The sequence below is a fragment of the Penicillium lagena genome (assembly GCF_028827675.1).
Source record: "Penicillium lagena strain IBT 129212 chromosome Unknown utg000007l_segment0_segment0, whole genome shotgun sequence".
Classification (NCBI taxonomy): Eukaryota; Fungi; Ascomycota; class Eurotiomycetes; order Eurotiales; family Aspergillaceae; genus Penicillium; species Penicillium lagena.
This window is the reverse complement of record NW_026623228.1, coordinates 2,251,353-2,266,549: the sequence shown is the minus strand read 5'-3', so window position 1 is coordinate 2,266,549 and position 15,197 is coordinate 2,251,353. Positions and strand designations below refer to the sequence as shown.

Below are 15,197 nucleotides of genomic sequence, written 5' to 3'. Positions count from 1 at the left end.
TATTCCGGGCAGGATTTGTGTAACTAAGCTGGCTCAACTTTCAGACTCTACCCCACCTTCTACTCCGTAATGCTCACTTCATTTTACATAAAAGCGAAACAGTGCTCAGCATAATTAAGCCCCACTCATTTGGCGTGTGCTACTGGTGTTCAAAGTCGGTCACTGCTGTGCATGGTCTGGGGCGGGCGATGGGGTATAAGAAACTGTCGGTGACGGGTCAGGACTGTCGAGCAAACGGTCGCTTTTTAACTACTGCTCCAAGCCCTGGTCTACGTCACGCGCTGAACATGGATCTTCTCGCCGCTCTTCAAAGCTGCTTTTTCCAGATTCTGATCTGTCTTGGCCTGAGCCTTGCCCTCATCACTGTTTACCGCCAACATAGAGGCATATTTCCGACGATCAATGATAGGAAAGCATTTGAGTTCTCCGATGAGCGGGCGAAGCGAAACTTTGTGATTAACGGGCGTCGATTGCTTCGAGAGGGTCTAGCGAAATATGGTGGCAAACCTTTCAGGATTTTGACTGATTCCGGGTACACAGTCATCCTCTCGCCTGCTTTTGCGCAGGAAACTCGTAACTTGAGCGATGTAAGCCATGTCAAGGCTATTGCGAAGGTTAGTTATAACTCTGTCTTGACTCTATATTTCGGAAGATTAACGCTATATGGCTCTTAGATGGTGAATGCTCAGTACCCTGGCATGGAAGCGTTCCGAGAATTCGCTTTCAGAGACGATCTAATACAAGACGTCGTCAGACTGAAATTGACACAAATGCTTGGTATGCTACCAATTTCAAAAGACGTGCGATTTTTAGCCATTAATCTTGAATTAGGTAGCGTTACGCTGCCGCTTTCAGAGGAGACTTCTTTCACGCTCCGCGAGACGTTTACAGACAATCTAGGTAGGTCCACCGAGTTTCTCGACACATTTTGCTTATTCTGACCTTTTCTCAGAATGGCACGCTATTGTGCCCCATAAAACGCTCCTTGGTGCTGTGGCTCGTGTCTCCTCTCGTCTTTTTCTTGGCGATAGGCTCTGCAGGGACGCTGAGTGGCTTGAAATCATTACTACGTATACCACTTACGTTACCACCGCAGTCAAGCAATACAATCAATACCCGGCGCTAATACGCCCTTTCATCGGCAGGTTTCTGCCTAGCGTCCGCGAATTACTTCGTCAAGTACAAAAAGCCGATAAACTGATGGGTGTAGTTCTGCGAGAACGTGAGGCCTTGGAGGCTGCAGGAAAGAAGCCAGATTACATGGATGCAATCGAATGGTTTAAGCAGACTGCTAAAGGTCGCAAATACAACCCAGTCTACGTGCAGCTGACCTTATCCTTTGTGGCTATACATACAACTGCCGACCTGATCACCCAGGTGATGTTTGACCTTGCTCTAAATCCGGAATATATCGAGCCCCTTCGTGAAGAAGTGCTTCAGGTGCTGAAAACTCAGGGATGGAAAAAGACGTCTCTCTATAATATGAAATTTCTCGACAGTGTACTCAAGGAGACACAGAGGTTGAGACCCATCAACGATAGTACGTTCATTAACTTACTCAAGTTGGCTCGTCATGAATGCTGACAACGACTGACCATAGCGTCCATGCAACGAATTGCGTTGAAGGACGTTACGCTCTCTGACGGAACCGTACTTAAAAAGAACACAATATTCGCTGTCGCTTCAACGTGCCATTGGGATTCTAAATACTACCCGGACCCCCAGAAGTACGACGGCTATCGCTTTTTAAAGATGCGGGAAGACCCTGTTAAGGGGAATCTCGCCCAATTTGTCTCCACTAGCCCCACTCACCTTGGTTTTGGTCACGGGCAACACGCTTGTCCTGGGCGATTCTTCGCATCCAATGAAGTCAAGATCATTATGTGTCATATTCTGCTGAAATACGATTGGAGGTTGGTGGGCGACCAGGAGCCAAGGACCTTAATTCACGGATTCATCTTGGCTGCCGATCACAGCACGAAGCTTGAAATCCGCAGACGGATAGAGGAAATCGACCTCGACAAAATAGAATGCTGATCGTCTCACCAAGTTGGCAAATTTTTCGAATTCGAACTCAGGAAGTTGCAAACACACGTGTGGGCTGGCTTTGGCCTCGATAGTGATGATATTCCAATTACGTCGGTTTACGCACATGGATTTACGCAGTGCTGATTAAACGTGATTATTTGAGGAACAGATTAGTCTCTTTTGGAACAAACAATCTATGGAAAAGAAGTCCTTCTTCGATATATCGTATCCCGTGATGTAAGAAGAGATCGGATTGGCTAAGAACAACATCACATGTGCAGCTTCAAAAGCAGTTCCTGGTCGACCCATCGGTATGACAGGCACGTCTCGCTATTTCTTGGCATTCAGTGGGATCCCTGATCGTATCTCCTGTCCCGCAATCATTAAAGCTTGAGAATCGGCTAGTGGACGCGTTATACGGGTGCCAATCCAACCATAGGCCACTGCATTTGCGCAGATATCGTACCTATTTGCATTAGTTGATCATATTGACGTTTTTTGACAGTATTACAATACGTACCGACCCCATTCAGAGTCGACAGTTTTTGTGGGTCCGAGAATGCCAGCTTCGGCCGTGGCACAGTTGATTTGCCCCAGAGCACCGTGAAAACCAGACGTTGACGATACCTTGACGATACCTTATGCACATCCTTGAACGCGGGATCCCTCCAGTGAAAGAAAAGCTCCCGAATGAAACAGAAAGGTATGTAGTTGTGAATCTTCCTGACAACATCGAATTTTGCCTCAGGCATTTTGTGGATGGCACTATCATGACAGAATTCTACAGGATGGTTTAGTGTTAATAGTTCTTAGTTCCCAGTGCGTTATTCATAAGGTAATTGACTTTCCCCATCTTTCCTAGGACCTGTTCCACCAGTTGCGCTGGGAATGGCTCATCTAGGACATCGCCAGCAAAGCCTTCAGCACTAATACTGGCGCTTTTGATCTCATCCATAACTTTCTGTGCTTTCATCTTATCCAAGTTATTGACTGCAATACGGGCTCCCTATTGAGCTAGTAGAAAGGCAGCGAATCGCCCAATACCTATAGATCAACCAAGAATGACCGAACAGTGTAGACAGTCAATTTGTATATTCCTGTGCTGCACCGGTAATGATGATCACATTTCCGTCGACTCGAATAGGGTCAGCAATAGAATCATACTGGTCCAGGTGGTTATGGATTTGCTGAAGGCGAATATTGGCCATGATTTCTAGTATGACTCAAAAAGATGTTCATCACGTTAAGCGGCAGGTCTTGTCATATAGATTTGGAATCTATTCGGGGTCTTGTCAAAGACAAACAATAGCTTTCAAAGTCGTGCGTTGGTGTTGGTCAGCCTCCGAAGATAGAAGGCACCAGCTACATTATTACAACCGGAACTCCTGATAATAATCCTTAAAGATTAACCTATAACAATGGGAAGATAATTTATCATAAAACTATCCACATTGTCATGTTTCTTTAACGAATAGTTCTTCAGTGATGTATTTTAGCAAGTAGTGGGTACTGTGCACGCACCTTACCGTCGGAACTTTTTCGGCGCAACCGAATTTTCCGAGCATCAAGTATCGGAAGTTCCAAGGAATTTACCGATGCCATAGCATTCATACTGCGGTACCTCGAGAACTTGTTTGTGTTAAAGTGTTTTCATGTTATATAGCCCGCACTGTCTTATCACTAGTTGTGTACGATATCTAGTAACACTAAGTTATCATCCTCTTCCGTCCGACATAGGGCAATGGCGTTCGCTTTAAAATCTCAAATTCTAGTCGCTGATCCGGCCTGGCATCGTCGCCATGATCACGCGTATTACGACAAGAGTCACTATCGTTTGCAAAAGTTTGTCCGCGAGTACGTGAGTCGCGAGTACCTCGAAACGTGGAGAAGTGGGAGAAGCAAGGCGAAGTGCCTGAGGCTGTAAGCTGCTAGGAAGTTCATGATTCAAAAATGTCCTAAAATATATCAGGCATTTCGGCGACATGCTTCACTCGGGTTTCTGGCTGTATCTGCCTTTCCTATTCATAAGGAGTATGTGAGTGGGATGACCTTACCGGCCGGCTCGAGTGTGGATGGTAAGCTGCGGCGCCCCATAGAACAAATTCACTTGCTAAGTTTGAATAACACCAGAGTGGGATGAGTTTCATGATGCAATTGTCAGTCCCCATGAATGCACGGCTTGCTGAGCCTTGGAATCGAAAGCTAAAACCTACACAGATCATAGACGAAATGACGCGGTGTGCATGTTTGGGGATTATCTGGGGCATCAATGGAGGCGCCACTGTTGGAGGGCCCCCAATTGATCGCTATGGGACCGCTTCGCAGAAGGAAAAATACCTTGCCCCATTGCTGCGAGGCCAACAAAGACATTGCCTTTGTGTTACGGAGCCTTCCAGTGAGAACTTCTATTCTAACTTCTACCAGCCTCTGAGATAAGTTGACTGAAACTCAACCAAGTTGGTTCAGATGTTGCCGGTCTGACTACCGAGGCGAAGAAGACGGCAGATGGCAAATCTTACACGATCAATGGGAAGAAGAAGTGGGTGACTCAGGGACGTTGGGCAGACCATGCATTAGTTGCTGCCAGGACCGGACCACGCGGAGCCAAGGGAATTTCCATATTTATTGTCCCCTTAGCGGTCAAGGGAATTTCGGGGGGAAAGATTGAGAATCGGGGGTCAGTTCAAGCGGTATGTGAAACTGGGATCTTGCTCTCAAACGCTGAACTAAGATCTAATTGTCATTCTTGCCAGGATCGACTTACATGGAGTTCGATGACGTTCTTGTGCCTGCAGAAAATCTGCTGGGAAACGAAGATCAGGGGTTTGAGATAATCATGTCCAGTGAGTGGACTCGCTCACATTGAGAAAACTGCAATGCTAACCATTAGTTTCGTTCTGCAGCTTTTGCACATGAGCGACTGTGGGTTGGTATTACGGCCCTTCGTCTTGGACGGGTGGCCTACGAGGACTCGTATCGAAATGCACTAAAGCGTGAAACGTTTGGCAAGCAGTTGTTCGAGAACCAGGTTATTCGTTGTAAATTTTCGCGAATGGCAAACATGCTTGAGCCAACCCAAGCGTATATGGAAGAGATGGTTTATCGTTCTGTACGAATGACGTCTCTGAACTTTTCACCGCTCGCCGCCATGCTCAAGGTGCAGGCGGCGCACAACCTCGAGAAGATCTCCAGCGAGGCACAGCAGGTCTTTGGTGGCCTCGGATACTCAAGGCGAGGACAGGGGCAGCGGGTGGAGCAGATCAGACGAGATGTGCGCGTGTTGGTCGGTAGCGGAGGGAGTGAGGAGATTTTGCTAGACATGATCGCCAAGCAGCAGCGGAAACTGGCGCATTTGTGAGATCGGCCTGACACGCTCAACAACACCGGGTTCCCCGCAATCCCCGCCCTGTTAGTAACTACATACTCGGCAACTCATTCCTTGCCCTTCGTCGACTGCTCGTGGCCGTGAAAACAAAAAACGGAGAGCGGCTTTATCTATACAGCTAGACGAATTTTAAATTCCTCTTTGCCACTTTTGATTTAAAGGAAGACCTAGTAGCGCCCAAAGCAGGCGGTCAAGGTTTGACACGATCTCCGGGCCGTTTTTCCGGACCTGACATGTATGCCCGAGGTCCGACATGTTAGAACAAGTGGGTGGGCGTTATTTTTTTAATATCCCCGCACCAATACATTGCAATATAAAGCTCTGGCCATTTTCAGGGATAAATCACCATGACAGGTTTGGAAACCTCTGATCTCAGTCAACAAGTTAACATGATTTTCGTCTCCCAGCAGCCGAGAATCTCAGGTAGGCAAATGCAATCATCCATTCCTTTCTGTCGAACCGAACTCATTTAGCTTGCTTTCTCTAGTCCCTGAGAACCTCCCTATTTGGGATTTCCTCTTTGAGTCTGAATTTTCCCCTCTTCGTCGTTCCAAGGCGAACAATCTCGCAGGATTTACCAACGCTGTCACCAAAGAGCGAGTGAGATACGACGAGTTGAAAACTTATGCGATTAGTCTATCAAACGCGCTAGTGCGACAATATGGCTTACGCGCAGGGGAGACAGTAGCACTGTTCAGCCCAAACACGGTTTGGTATCCAGTCGCAATGCTTGGAACAATCCGCGTCGGTAAGTGGCAACTCTTGGCGGTACCTTCAGAAAGAGGGTAATTTCGGTTAAGTGTTCATCGTCATTTTGTAGGCGGCGTTATTTCCGGTGCTTCGCCCGCATACAACGTTGAGGAGATGAGCTATGCTCTGAAGACTGCTCGAGCAAAAATCCTAATGACAACTGCTGCCTCACTTTCAGTGGCAGTGCCAGCTGCGCAAAATGCTGGAATCCCTCGAAAACACATTTTTCTGCTCGAAGGAGACGCGCCAGGATATACAACTATCAAAGAGCTTATCGAAATTGGAGATGAGCCTGGGATTAGGGATAAGGTGTTGCCATTTCACATCCCTCGAGGAAAGACCAACAAAGATGTCTGCGGTTTTTTGAGCTTCAGCAGTGGCACGACTGGACTACCTAAAGCGGTAAGAGGCATTATAGTTCTGCCTAAGATCAGTGGAACTGCTAATATCTTCCGGGTGATAGGTCATGATATCGCATCAGAATGTAATGGCGCAGTGCCTTCAGGTTCAACAGGTGACATCCCCAGACCATAAGAAAGTTCTAGCCGTTCTTCCCTTATTCCACAGTAAGTGGCGCTGAACTCCATTAGCCATTCTGAAAGACGCTCATCCCCGGAAAAATATAGTTACAGGTCTAGTTCACCAGATGCATCTCCCTGTCTTGCGCAATGCAGAGGTGTACATGCTGCCTGCATTCAGCATGGAATCCATGCTAAGCACGGTCGTTGAATATCAAATATCCGAACTGCTACTTGTCCCACCCATTCTCATCCGTCTGTTACGCGATCCAATTGTGGCTCGTTATAACCTCTCCCATGTTCGGAAATTTTCTTCTGGTGCTGCTCCACTTTCTTCTGAGGTTCTACAAGAACTAGAACGAAGATTCCCGAACACGGGCTTCAAGCAAGGGTACGGAATGACCGAGTCTTGCAGTTGTATAACTGCACATCCGCTCGACAAGTGCACTTATAACTATGGACACCGAGGTGGCACCATTGTGGCAAACACCGAAGTTAAGATTATTGATCCTGATACTGGTCGAGAGCTTGGATACGATGAACCAGGAGAAATTCTCGCTCGCGGGCCACAGGTAGTAATGGGGTATCTGGACAATGAAAAAGCAACACGAGAAACGTTTGATGAGGATGGGTGGCTGCATACAGGTGATGTTGGTTATATGGACCGTGAAGGGTTTATAACCATCACAGATCGCATCAAGGAAATGATCAAAGTAAAGGGAATTGCTGTTGCACCGGCCGAGCTAGAAGACTTGTTACTTGGTCACCCTATGGTCGAGGACGTCGCAGTCAGTGGAATACCTGACGAATATAGCGGTGAACGTCCCAAAGCTTATGTGGTGCTGAAACCAACCTTCCGTCTGAAAAACGATGTCTGCAATCTTGTCACATTGGCGCGGGAGCTCATTGATTATGTCCAAGAAAACAAAGTGCGTCATAAATGGATTGTGGAAGTCGAAATCCTTGATGAAATCCCCAAGAGTGCTAGCGGGAAAATTCTTCGGCGAATTCTTCGCAAGTTGGAGTATGGAAAGGATGGCAAAGATCGATTGATCGCACGGCGGCAGAAATGCCGCTCGAGGCTTTAAATTTGGAAGAGAGGTCTCGAATTTCGTGAGAGGAACCCTCTATTATAATCTTTCTCAATTACTTTTACACTGATCTTCGCCTGATGAATGTGTACAACATATTGCACTAGGCTTTCAACTTGCAAGGTCCGAAGTCTATGGCCGATAAAAACAAAATTTCTAGCATAATGAATTTGACATTATCTGTCAAAATCTGGGCGTACGACAGTCCCACATGGACGTGTAATTCACGAAGAAATAAATCTTTGATTCAGATAAACCTGGGAATGCCCGACAATTTAGAGGGCTCACTAACTAGCAAATGACTAACGTTAATACATAATAGGAAATATTGATGAGGGCTAAAATCCCTGTATGTGATCTGATCTGTAGGAATTCCAATTCTTGATATTATCTTTTCTATACCGCTAATTATGATATTTCGGATTGTTTAGCCCAACCACTCAATAGAAACGGAGCCTCCTTCAAGCACTTTGAGCGAGATTAATGACACAACTCTCGAGCACAAGACTATATAGGCTGAGGATCGGAGGCGATGGGGTTGATGCTCTACAGGATACCCTGAAGTCTGACATCTTTGATTTTTGAGTTAACCTGCCCCGCAACTACGCCTATGCGAGACTTAAGCTAGATGGACACCTCTCGCTGGCGATTTACCACCATCTGGGTCCTCCTGGCTCAGCCCCGAGACCATATACGGAGCACATTTCGTGAAGTGCTGCTGGTCCTGAGGAAAATATTGTGTTTTTCAGTAAGCACTCGGACCATTATACCGTAGACAAACACACTATTCCAACGTAATTCACAAAGGGACCCGTGGAAAGTGGCTCCCTTTTGGTTGTAGCGGACGGGGTACGATCAAGTATTCGCAAGCAGCATATGCCGGAATTCAAAGCTGCCGGCGGAGGAGGTGACCTATCGTCACTTAACACTGAACTCACAACATGTTTCCTCTTTCAGCAGAAGATCAATCGAGATAATACACCTCTCGAGTCGCCATGGGTGGGGGGGGGGGGGGGGGGGGCGGCGAGGTCTCTCCCAAAGAGCTCCCTCTGGACAGCCTTGCGGAGAATTGGAAAGGATGACTGTGGCAGATTCCGATGAAGTCATTTCAAGGCGCATCCCCTAGCCCAATTTGTGTAGCCAGAGCAGAATACGAGGTGGGACCAGGTCCGGTCTTGCAGTGTTGATCACACCCTGTTGGTCTTCACCGGAAACAGTAATATTTTTTTGCCACATTAGTCGGGGAGCAGATCTCTTTTCCACCTCTTGCCATTTAGAGTTGTGGCTCTTGGGGGCGGGAAGGAAATCCTATCCACGTACCAACCAAAGTCAGACTCCCGGGAATCAGTTTTTGCTAGTCACTGCGTTCAAAATGGACTTGCCCCTTGGATGATTTAATTGCCACCGCAGTACCTTTCATCCCGAATTCCTTGTCAATCGTTTCTGAAAATTGTAAAAGATAAAAATGTAGCGCAATTTAACTGCCCTAGTCGCGATTGCCATCTTGCCAATAGAATACCGTATATGGCAAACGATTGAAAATTTAAACAGGCATGAGATTGAAGATTGACTACTATGTCTCGGCTAACCGTATTGGGGCGCAGTCAAGTTGTTCCTACTCCGTGCAACAATGGCAGATCCCTAGTGGTTCTTTCCCATGTCCTGAAACACACGCCAAACTCGAGGCTGCAGGATCCTTTGCAGATCCTTGCCTTATGTGGCATCCTGTAGAAGATCCAACCGGGACGATCAACCGATCCCCATGCAGATGATTTTGCCATGATACGACGCCATGAGGATCACATCTTCGGTTGATTCCGCCTCCCTGAATAGGAGTCGACCATCTAGGCTGTGCAATTATTCCACACCTATCACCTGGATTAATGGGCCGGCCCGGGTACCTTGGAATAATCGCCATCAGAATTCTTACAATCAACAGTTGATTTGCCGGTTTCACCGAGCATAGCCATGCCCCTCACATGTAAGGTCAATCAACGTTCTGGAAACCTTAAGGCAGATAATCCAAGATGGAGCTTCGTCACTTCCGGTGAAACCGTCAATTTGGGTGAACAGCAAGGGAAAGACAATTTATGCCGAGCAGTGGAAAGATTCATCTGTCAGCAAACCTAATAGCATATAAAGGCACCCCCATGCCTCCATTTTTCAGTTTCAATTTCTCAACACTCTTGAATTTTCTGAACAAATCCCATATTATTCAACCAAGTTCCATTCCGATTACACCAGAATAATGCATGTCCTTTCTACGCTAGTCCTCGCTTCTGCGGGCCTCGCCTCATCATATGAGGTGCCTGCCAAGTTAGAGCAGATCTACAAGGAGCATAAGGTCTGTCTTTCCACGGCAAATATACCATCATGCTAACATTACCAGACTGGAAACTGCAAGAATGTCCTCGGAAGTGGGTTCAATGACGGCGATTCCAGTGCCAACAATGTTGTCTATTGTGGAGACATTGAAGGAGCAATCTTCCTCCATAGCACCGCAAATGGAGGGAGTTATGCCGACATGGATGTGGATTGCGATGGTGCCGACAATTCTGGTGGGGCCTGTTCAAATGATCCTAGTGGGCAAGGTGTCACTGCTTTCCAGTCGGAGGTGAGCAAGTATGGCATCTCAGACCTGAATGCCAACATTCATCCGTACGTCGTGTTCGGAAATCAGGACTCAAGTCCTAGGTTCGAGCCCAACAAGTTTGGCATGGAACCTTTGAGCGTGATGGCAGTGGTCTGCAATGGCCAGCTGGTACGTATTTTCATATAAATTTCCTTATGTGTATTGTAAAGGACCCTATTGACCTTACCGTTCACAAATAGCACTATGGAATTTGGGGAGACACTAATGGCGGAACCGCTACTGGTGAGGCTGCCATTTCCATGGCCGAGCTTTGCTTCCCCAATGCCGGCATCACCGGCGACAATGGCCACACTCCGAGAGATGTCCTCTATATTGGCTTTACAGGGAAAGAAGCGTTTCCCGGAGCCAACGCGGACTGGAAAGCTAAAGAAACCCATGCCTTCGAGGAAAGCATTAGAGCCATTGGAGATCGGCTCGTGGCTAAACTCGGTACCGGGTCATCCCCAGCGCCTACTGGCTCAACATCTTCAGGTACACCTATTGCCAGTCCTACGTGGACTCAGAGTTCTTCGTGGTCTGCGCCATCGGGGCCGCCAACTCGTTACTGGCGACGCAACATGCACGCATAGGAAAACCGTACATCTCAGAGACAACTGCCAGGAGATCTGAGGGTACTTTCGTTCTGTCATCAATAGTATTGATAGGATTCTTTATCTTCGCCCACGTTTTTGTGGGAACCAGAATGTATGTATAGGTAGCTTTCTTAAGCCTTAGTTGCGTTCTGTCGCGATATGCAAGATTTTTCAACCCTTGGAAAGCGTTTAGGTTTACGTAGACTTTTAGCTAAGTGAGACTTGTTTGTCTAGCCGCCATTGATAATTATTATGAGACATACGAATAGTATACAACCTTCGGTCATCTTCGGCGATTGACGCGAAACGGTCAATCAAGATGCGGTGGCCTTCCCGCGATCTCTGCATAGCGGGTGAGGCCGAAGATAGTTAGCAGACATTTTTCAAGAGCCGATGCCGACTAGTAATGGTAAAATGAGAGTTCTGTGAGAAAATAAATTTATCAAATGCGATTCTAGAAAAAGGTAGATAATGTACAGTTTGTCCATATGCAACCCAGGACTCCGACCCGAAAGGGTATTGCATCATGCAGAACTCGACACATGCGAAACTAAAACTCAACCCCAAAAGAAAGTTCTTTCAAATAAACGGCATGGGAAATACAAGGCCACTCGAACCTAGGCATTCTCCGCGTGGAACATCTCTTGTTCCTTTCGTGCGTACATGTCGGATTCTTCCGCGAGCCACTCATGACGACGAGGAATCTCAAACTCGCTGCTCTTCCACGGAGCCACCTTGTTGACATACATCCAGTCCAGTTCTTCCAGGGTGCGTCCCTTGCCTTCGATGACAAAGAAGTACACGACCAGAGTAGCAACAAACAGACATCCGGCAAAAACATAGCCGTAAGCAAAATCAATGGCGCTGGTAATGAATGTAGTGAAGAAACTGATCAAGAAGTTCCACGCCCAGTTGGATGCAGTTGCCAAAGCCATACCCTTCGCGCGGTACTTGGACGGGAATAGCTCTGCAACAATGGCCCAGATCATCGGGCCCCAGGTCATCGCGTAAGCGGCGATAAAGAGGCACGCGATGACAATCATGCCCTTGCCCACCCCAGGGGTGTTCTCTGGGTGATTCAGATCCAGCATAAAGTGACCAAGCGACGCGAAAATCATAAAGCACACGAACATCCAGATACCGCCAAAGATCAGTGACTTGCGACGTCCAAAGTTCTCAACCACATAAAGACCACCAAAAGTGGTACCGAAGTTCACTGCACCAAGGATGACCTGCGTGACGAAACTGTTGGAGAGGCCGGCTCCTTGGAAAATTGTCGTTCCCTAAAATACGGAATTAGCGTCCATTCAAGAGCATTAAAGTGTGCCAGACATGCACAGCCATTGGCTAGTCTTACATAATAGAAGAAGTAGTTGGCACCGGTGAGCTGCTGCAGAGACTGCAATGCCATGCCCAGCACGATACGGTAAAACATGCGCGGGGCGGTGATGAACTCATGCCACTTCTGTTCCTGGGACTCTGCAGCCAGCTGCTCGCGAATCTCATCCATCTCCTCCAGGATCCGAATGTGATTCTCCGGCACGCCGTACAGACGCGCCAGGGTGCGCTGAGCGCTCTCAGCCTTACCGTGGCGAAACTCGAAGCGCGGACTCTCTGGGAAGAAAACCATGCCACCACCCAGGACAATGGCGAAGAGGAAAGTAATACCGAGAGTGATACGCCACTGGGCGGTACCGTCAAGATCATAGGTACCCAGGTTGATGCAGTAGGCCAGGAAGATCCCCAGGGTGACGAACAGCTGGTAGCAACTGATCATCGCGCCACGGATATGGCGGGGCGCACTTTCTCCTTGGTACATGGGCACGAGGAGCGAGCAACCGCCGACACCGAGACCTGTCACCCAACGACCAACCACCATCTGCCACCAGTGACCCGACGGGGTGGAGATCTGGACAACCAGACCGACGATGAGAATGGCACACCACACTGTGATGGACCACTTGCGGCCCAGGAAATCGGCCAGAGGGGCTCCAACCAGGGCACCGATCAGGGTTCCGATGGATAGCAAGCCGACAATGAGACCAGCTCGGGTGTCCGTCAGCATCCATCCATCTTTGCCTAGTTGACCGTAGCGTCTCAGATAGTTGTGCATCTCCTGGAATCCGGAAATCTGGCCGGTATCATAGCCAAACAACAAGCCACCCATGGAGACGAAGAGGGCCATGACCAACGACCGCACGGTCACACGCGGGACGGGTGTGTCCACGCTCGCGGGCTGCATCGGCTTCTGAGTGGGAGAATTTTGGAACGATGTCTCGGCGCTCGACTGCTGTGTCTGCGGCATCGGGGCGACCGACTCGCCATGATGGGCAGAAGATTCAATACCCATAGTGTGAGGTGGTGAGAATCGTTGTTCCAGTTGCTCCTCGGAAAGGGAAGTTGAGAGAGAATAGAAAAGGAAGGACACCACAAAAGAGGAGAATGTCAGAAAGAGTGTCGGGAGAAGTTGCCCATGGGGAAGAAAAAGAGAGGCAGTTTCGACACGGGGGAGACGGGCCTTCTTGTACCCACGCAGAGACTGGCCATGATTTGTCCGAAACGAGTGGAGGGACGATGTGGAGAGGCGACTCGCGCGAAATGACGATGCTCATGGCCGAGTGTCGGACTGGCGCGAGGCGACTGGCCCTCAACCAGACAATAATCAATCCACCGGCCGAAAAACCAATTCGTACCGCCCGGACGAACCCACCGGAAGGACAGGGGGAGGAGCCAGCCAGCGCCGGTTCCAGCAGACGATCGGCTGTGGTTCGGCCATTCACGCACGCGGTCGGGTAGATTTTCAAGGGCGGGCGACTTTTGCCACCTCCCGGTCGGCAGTGCTGAAGAGCCAAGGCCGTGCCGAGTGCCTTCGGGATCGCTAACAGTCCGGCGACCCAGCCCGACTCGGGTCCCTCCCGAACGAATCATGTTCTCGTGAGGCTTCTTTTCCTGGCGTGTTTGGGAATATGTACGTTGGTCTCGAGACTCAGTCCGGGTAAACCTTTCATTCTGTGTTGGAGTCTGGAGAAGGTCGGTGGACCGGGATGTAAGACCACTACGTATGTGCCGAGCATGCCGACCCCAGGCCCTCCGGGTACAGACAGCGCCAGGGCCCGAGTCCATCCCGATCCGTATTTCGGTGTGTTGCCCTGCCCCGGGCCCTGCCTCACCAGACCGGGGAAGGTCAACGGGCACGACGGTTGGGGAAATTGGGGTGCATCGGGAGAGATGCGCAATCCCTCCTCGGTGTCTACTTTGTGGCAGTCGATCTCGCTAAGCCGCCCGAAAATAAAAAATTTCTGTAAGACAGAACAAACAGGTCCGTCGGTGGCGTCCGTGCCGGCCGCCACACCCGCGCGGATGTACGTCATTGCAGATTCTTCAGGAACACTGATCCAATCCACACAGACGGGAATCACTAATGTGTCTACACTAATGTGCCTACAAGTCAACCCCCCAGCTGGGTATCTATGTAGTATGGATCACTCCAGAGACCACTATCTGGGTCACTATGATTGTTCACGCTGTTCTGTACTGCCGAGACAAATCGGAGCCGATCACATGACCCGTGTTGAGTCATGTGCAGTCGATCTTCTCCGGCGTCGCCACATCCTACATCCGGGTCAACCATCAAGGAAAGACCGAACAACAAGGGAGTCCTGCAGGAAACATGGGACGCGTTCTAGACACGAACACCGCCCCAAAAGATGACATGGCTCACTTTGTCAAGTCGTCCGCCGGCACGTTCGCCCACGAGCCGGGGGCCAGCGTTTAGTTTGTCCGCGCGGTAGTGTACAGACGGACTCATGCTGCAGAATGACGGTCCAATGGGTCGGTCACCGATGAAAACTATCCCCGCAGTGGCATCCCTGCCCGTTCAGGCACGCCGGGTCACCCCCTTGACGAATCCAGTAAGCGTGGCCGGGTTCAGCCCCTCACATTATTCCGGGGTGCAGCAGAAGACCGCCGTCATCTTGTTTATACACCAGCCGCTGGATCGTACCACCGCCATTGCCCCCGAAAGAACACGGAAGGCGATGGCGGGGCATGGCTCCAGCATCAATAGACGAAACACCTCCATCTCCGCCTCCAATTCCAAAACGGAGACTTGTCCGGCTTGTTTTGGCGGTTCTTCGTCTTGTGTCGGTCCTGGCCATGTCATTGTTGCCATATAAGATCTCTAGATCCCTCCTCTTCGAC

At 49.1% G+C, this 15,197-nt stretch overlaps 8 protein-coding genes across 8 annotated transcripts; 5 read left to right on the top strand and 3 right to left on the bottom strand.

Annotated features, from left to right (window-relative positions):
• Positions 1-287: 287 nt before the first annotated feature.
• On the top strand, positions 288-2,037 carry N7510_010462 (cytochrome P450; the record flags this gene model as incomplete). Its single annotated transcript, XM_056982387.1, has 4 exons — positions 288-614; positions 675-900; positions 953-1,540; positions 1,601-2,037. 4 exons carry the CDS (start codon positions 288-290, stop codon positions 2,035-2,037), a joined length of 1,578 nt encoding a protein of 525 aa, XP_056830223.1.
• A 321-nt stretch (positions 2,038-2,358) lies between these two features.
• N7510_010461 (uncharacterized protein) lies at positions 2,359-2,780 on the bottom strand (the record flags this gene model as incomplete). Its single annotated transcript, XM_056982386.1, has 2 exons — positions 2,359-2,494; positions 2,545-2,780. 2 exons carry the CDS (start codon positions 2,778-2,780, stop codon positions 2,359-2,361), a joined length of 372 nt encoding a protein of 123 aa, XP_056830222.1.
• A 47-nt stretch (positions 2,781-2,827) lies between these two features.
• N7510_010460 (uncharacterized protein) lies at positions 2,828-3,236 on the bottom strand (the record flags this gene model as incomplete). Its single annotated transcript, XM_056982385.1, has 2 exons — positions 2,828-3,034; positions 3,153-3,236. 2 exons carry the CDS (start codon positions 3,234-3,236, stop codon positions 2,828-2,830), a joined length of 291 nt encoding a protein of 96 aa, XP_056830221.1.
• A 533-nt stretch (positions 3,237-3,769) lies between these two features.
• Positions 3,770-5,386, top strand: N7510_010459 (acyl-CoA dehydrogenase family protein; the record flags this gene model as incomplete). Its single annotated transcript, XM_056982384.1, has 7 exons — positions 3,770-3,886; positions 3,998-4,103; positions 4,159-4,184; positions 4,246-4,423; positions 4,486-4,718; positions 4,799-4,871; positions 4,932-5,386. The coding sequence occupies 7 exons, from the start codon at positions 3,770-3,772 to the stop codon at positions 5,384-5,386; spliced, it is 1,188 nt and encodes a 395-aa protein (XP_056830220.1).
• Positions 5,387-5,802: 416 nt separating this feature from the next.
• Positions 5,803-7,769, top strand: N7510_010458 (acyl--CoA ligase; the record flags this gene model as incomplete). The annotated part of the gene is made up of 5 exons (XM_056982383.1): positions 5,803-5,836; positions 5,901-6,161; positions 6,234-6,565; positions 6,627-6,729; positions 6,790-7,769. The coding sequence occupies 5 exons, from the start codon at positions 5,803-5,805 to the stop codon at positions 7,767-7,769; spliced, it is 1,710 nt and encodes a 569-aa protein (XP_056830219.1).
• A 2,251-nt stretch (positions 7,770-10,020) lies between these two features.
• N7510_010457 (glycoside hydrolase family 75 protein) lies at positions 10,021-10,994 on the top strand (the record flags this gene model as incomplete). The annotated part of the gene is made up of 3 exons (XM_056982382.1): positions 10,021-10,116; positions 10,162-10,533; positions 10,605-10,994. The coding sequence occupies 3 exons, from the start codon at positions 10,021-10,023 to the stop codon at positions 10,992-10,994; spliced, it is 858 nt and encodes a 285-aa protein (XP_056830218.1).
• A 620-nt stretch (positions 10,995-11,614) lies between these two features.
• Positions 11,615-13,347, bottom strand: N7510_010456 (sugar porter family MFS transporter; the record flags this gene model as incomplete). Its single annotated transcript, XM_056982381.1, has 2 exons — positions 11,615-12,280; positions 12,355-13,347. 2 exons carry the CDS (start codon positions 13,345-13,347, stop codon positions 11,615-11,617), a joined length of 1,659 nt encoding a protein of 552 aa, XP_056830217.1.
• Positions 13,348-13,595: 248 nt separating this feature from the next.
• Positions 13,596-14,772, top strand: N7510_010455 (uncharacterized protein; the record flags this gene model as incomplete). The annotated part of the gene is made up of 2 exons (XM_056982380.1): positions 13,596-13,789; positions 14,574-14,772. The coding sequence occupies 2 exons, from the start codon at positions 13,596-13,598 to the stop codon at positions 14,770-14,772; spliced, it is 393 nt and encodes a 130-aa protein (XP_056830216.1).
• Positions 14,773-15,197: the final 425 nt, after the last annotated feature.